Below are 1415 nucleotides of genomic sequence, written 5' to 3'. Positions count from 1 at the left end.
ATTTCCCCTCACTTTCAACATCTTATATGCATTTCTTTTCTCTATCAATAAACTGAAACGCAAACGCACAATTGGGTGAGCCCGTATGTAGTCGCTCCATCTGCAAGAAATAGTAGGCAAACCACCCTCATATCACATTCAAATATATTAATAAAATGCAAAGTACTCGATTAGATATTGCAATCGTAGATATATTGTGGGTCCAGTAACACATCAATAACATGAACAACTGAAATCATATCGATATATTAATATGATTATAATTTTAATAGAAGAGTGTCGTATTTAATCGATTCTTGCAAATTACTTGAACTTGTTTTATCGATCGTTGTGAGTTGAAAGAGGTGAAGCTTTGACTTCAATAAACAAGTTTATATAAACTGAAGGAAGAAAAGAGTATAATAAAAGAGTTAAGCGTTTAACAATTGTGTTTGTGTTAAGACAACTTAGCCACACATCCTGCTTATAAAACCACCACAGGATTCACTGACAACACACTCATTCACACTCTCACACAGTCTCATTCTATTACATATACTCTTACACAGTCAGTCTCTTACACTTATACACACTCTCCCGCACTTTCACGTACAGTAACACACATACCTACACATATTAAGACAAACCAATGCACACACACCCACTCACATACATTAAGAGACACACAGAAATATAGTTAAACATAAACAGTTAATCACTATCGGACATTTTCCCATTCTTATGAAGAAATACTGATTGATTTCCAGATATAGAAAGAAAAAATCGCTCAAACATGTTGAAGTTAGTGTTTAGTCTACTTTTGATTATTAAAACAATGCATAGTTTCACATCAGGTAAGTTTTAATATTCTTCTTTCGAATCTATAAACTTGTATTCATATTTATTTCGTTACTGCCAGGTTCAAATTTCAGGTTTTTTTGTTATTGTTTACAACATTATTTGCACTAAAAAATATACTTTAGCGGTGGTTTTAAATTCACTGCAGCAAAGTTATCGTAATTGTTTTGTAGTAATTCAACTGTTATTACAGCAGGAGAGCATCTGTTTGGTGCAGCAGTAAAATCAAGACGAGATCAAGCATCTCTTCATTTCGATTCTCACTGAGACCTAATCTACTTTGAGAAAGGCATGTTTTCATAAATTCCTATTTTACCCGTCACTGAAAACAACTAAAATATCCATGCATGTATGCATACATATATACGTACACACATACATACATACATACATACATACATACATACATACATATATACGTGCGTACATGCATGCATACATATATATGTGCGTACATACATGCAAACATATACGTGCGTACATACATACATACATACATACATACATGTTGTTGTTGGCACTCCGTCACTTACGACGTCGAGGGTTCCAGTTGATCCGATCAACGGAACAGCCTACTC

General features: G+C 33.9%; 1 protein-coding gene across 2 annotated transcripts in view; it reads left to right on the top strand.

The window, feature by feature from the left end:
* Window positions 1-422: 422 nt before the first annotated feature.
* Window positions 423-1415, top strand: part of LOC106872647 (integrin beta-3) — an 82904-nt gene continuing 81911 nt past the window's right edge. For both annotated transcript variants that reach the window (XM_014919709.2, XM_014919708.2), the window contains exon 1: window positions 423-833. In XM_014919709.2, coding sequence (XP_014775195.1) covers window positions 773-833 — 61 coding nt within the window. In that variant the 5' untranslated portion in view covers window positions 423-772. The remainder of the gene's footprint in view (window positions 834-1415) is intronic.

Source organism: Octopus bimaculoides, chromosome 8 (genome assembly GCF_001194135.2).
Source record: "Octopus bimaculoides isolate UCB-OBI-ISO-001 chromosome 8, ASM119413v2, whole genome shotgun sequence".
In the NCBI taxonomy this organism is placed as follows: domain Eukaryota; kingdom Metazoa; phylum Mollusca; class Cephalopoda; order Octopoda; family Octopodidae; genus Octopus; species Octopus bimaculoides.
Note: the sequence above shows the minus strand (reverse complement) of the source record. Positions and strands in the feature narration are given on the sequence as shown.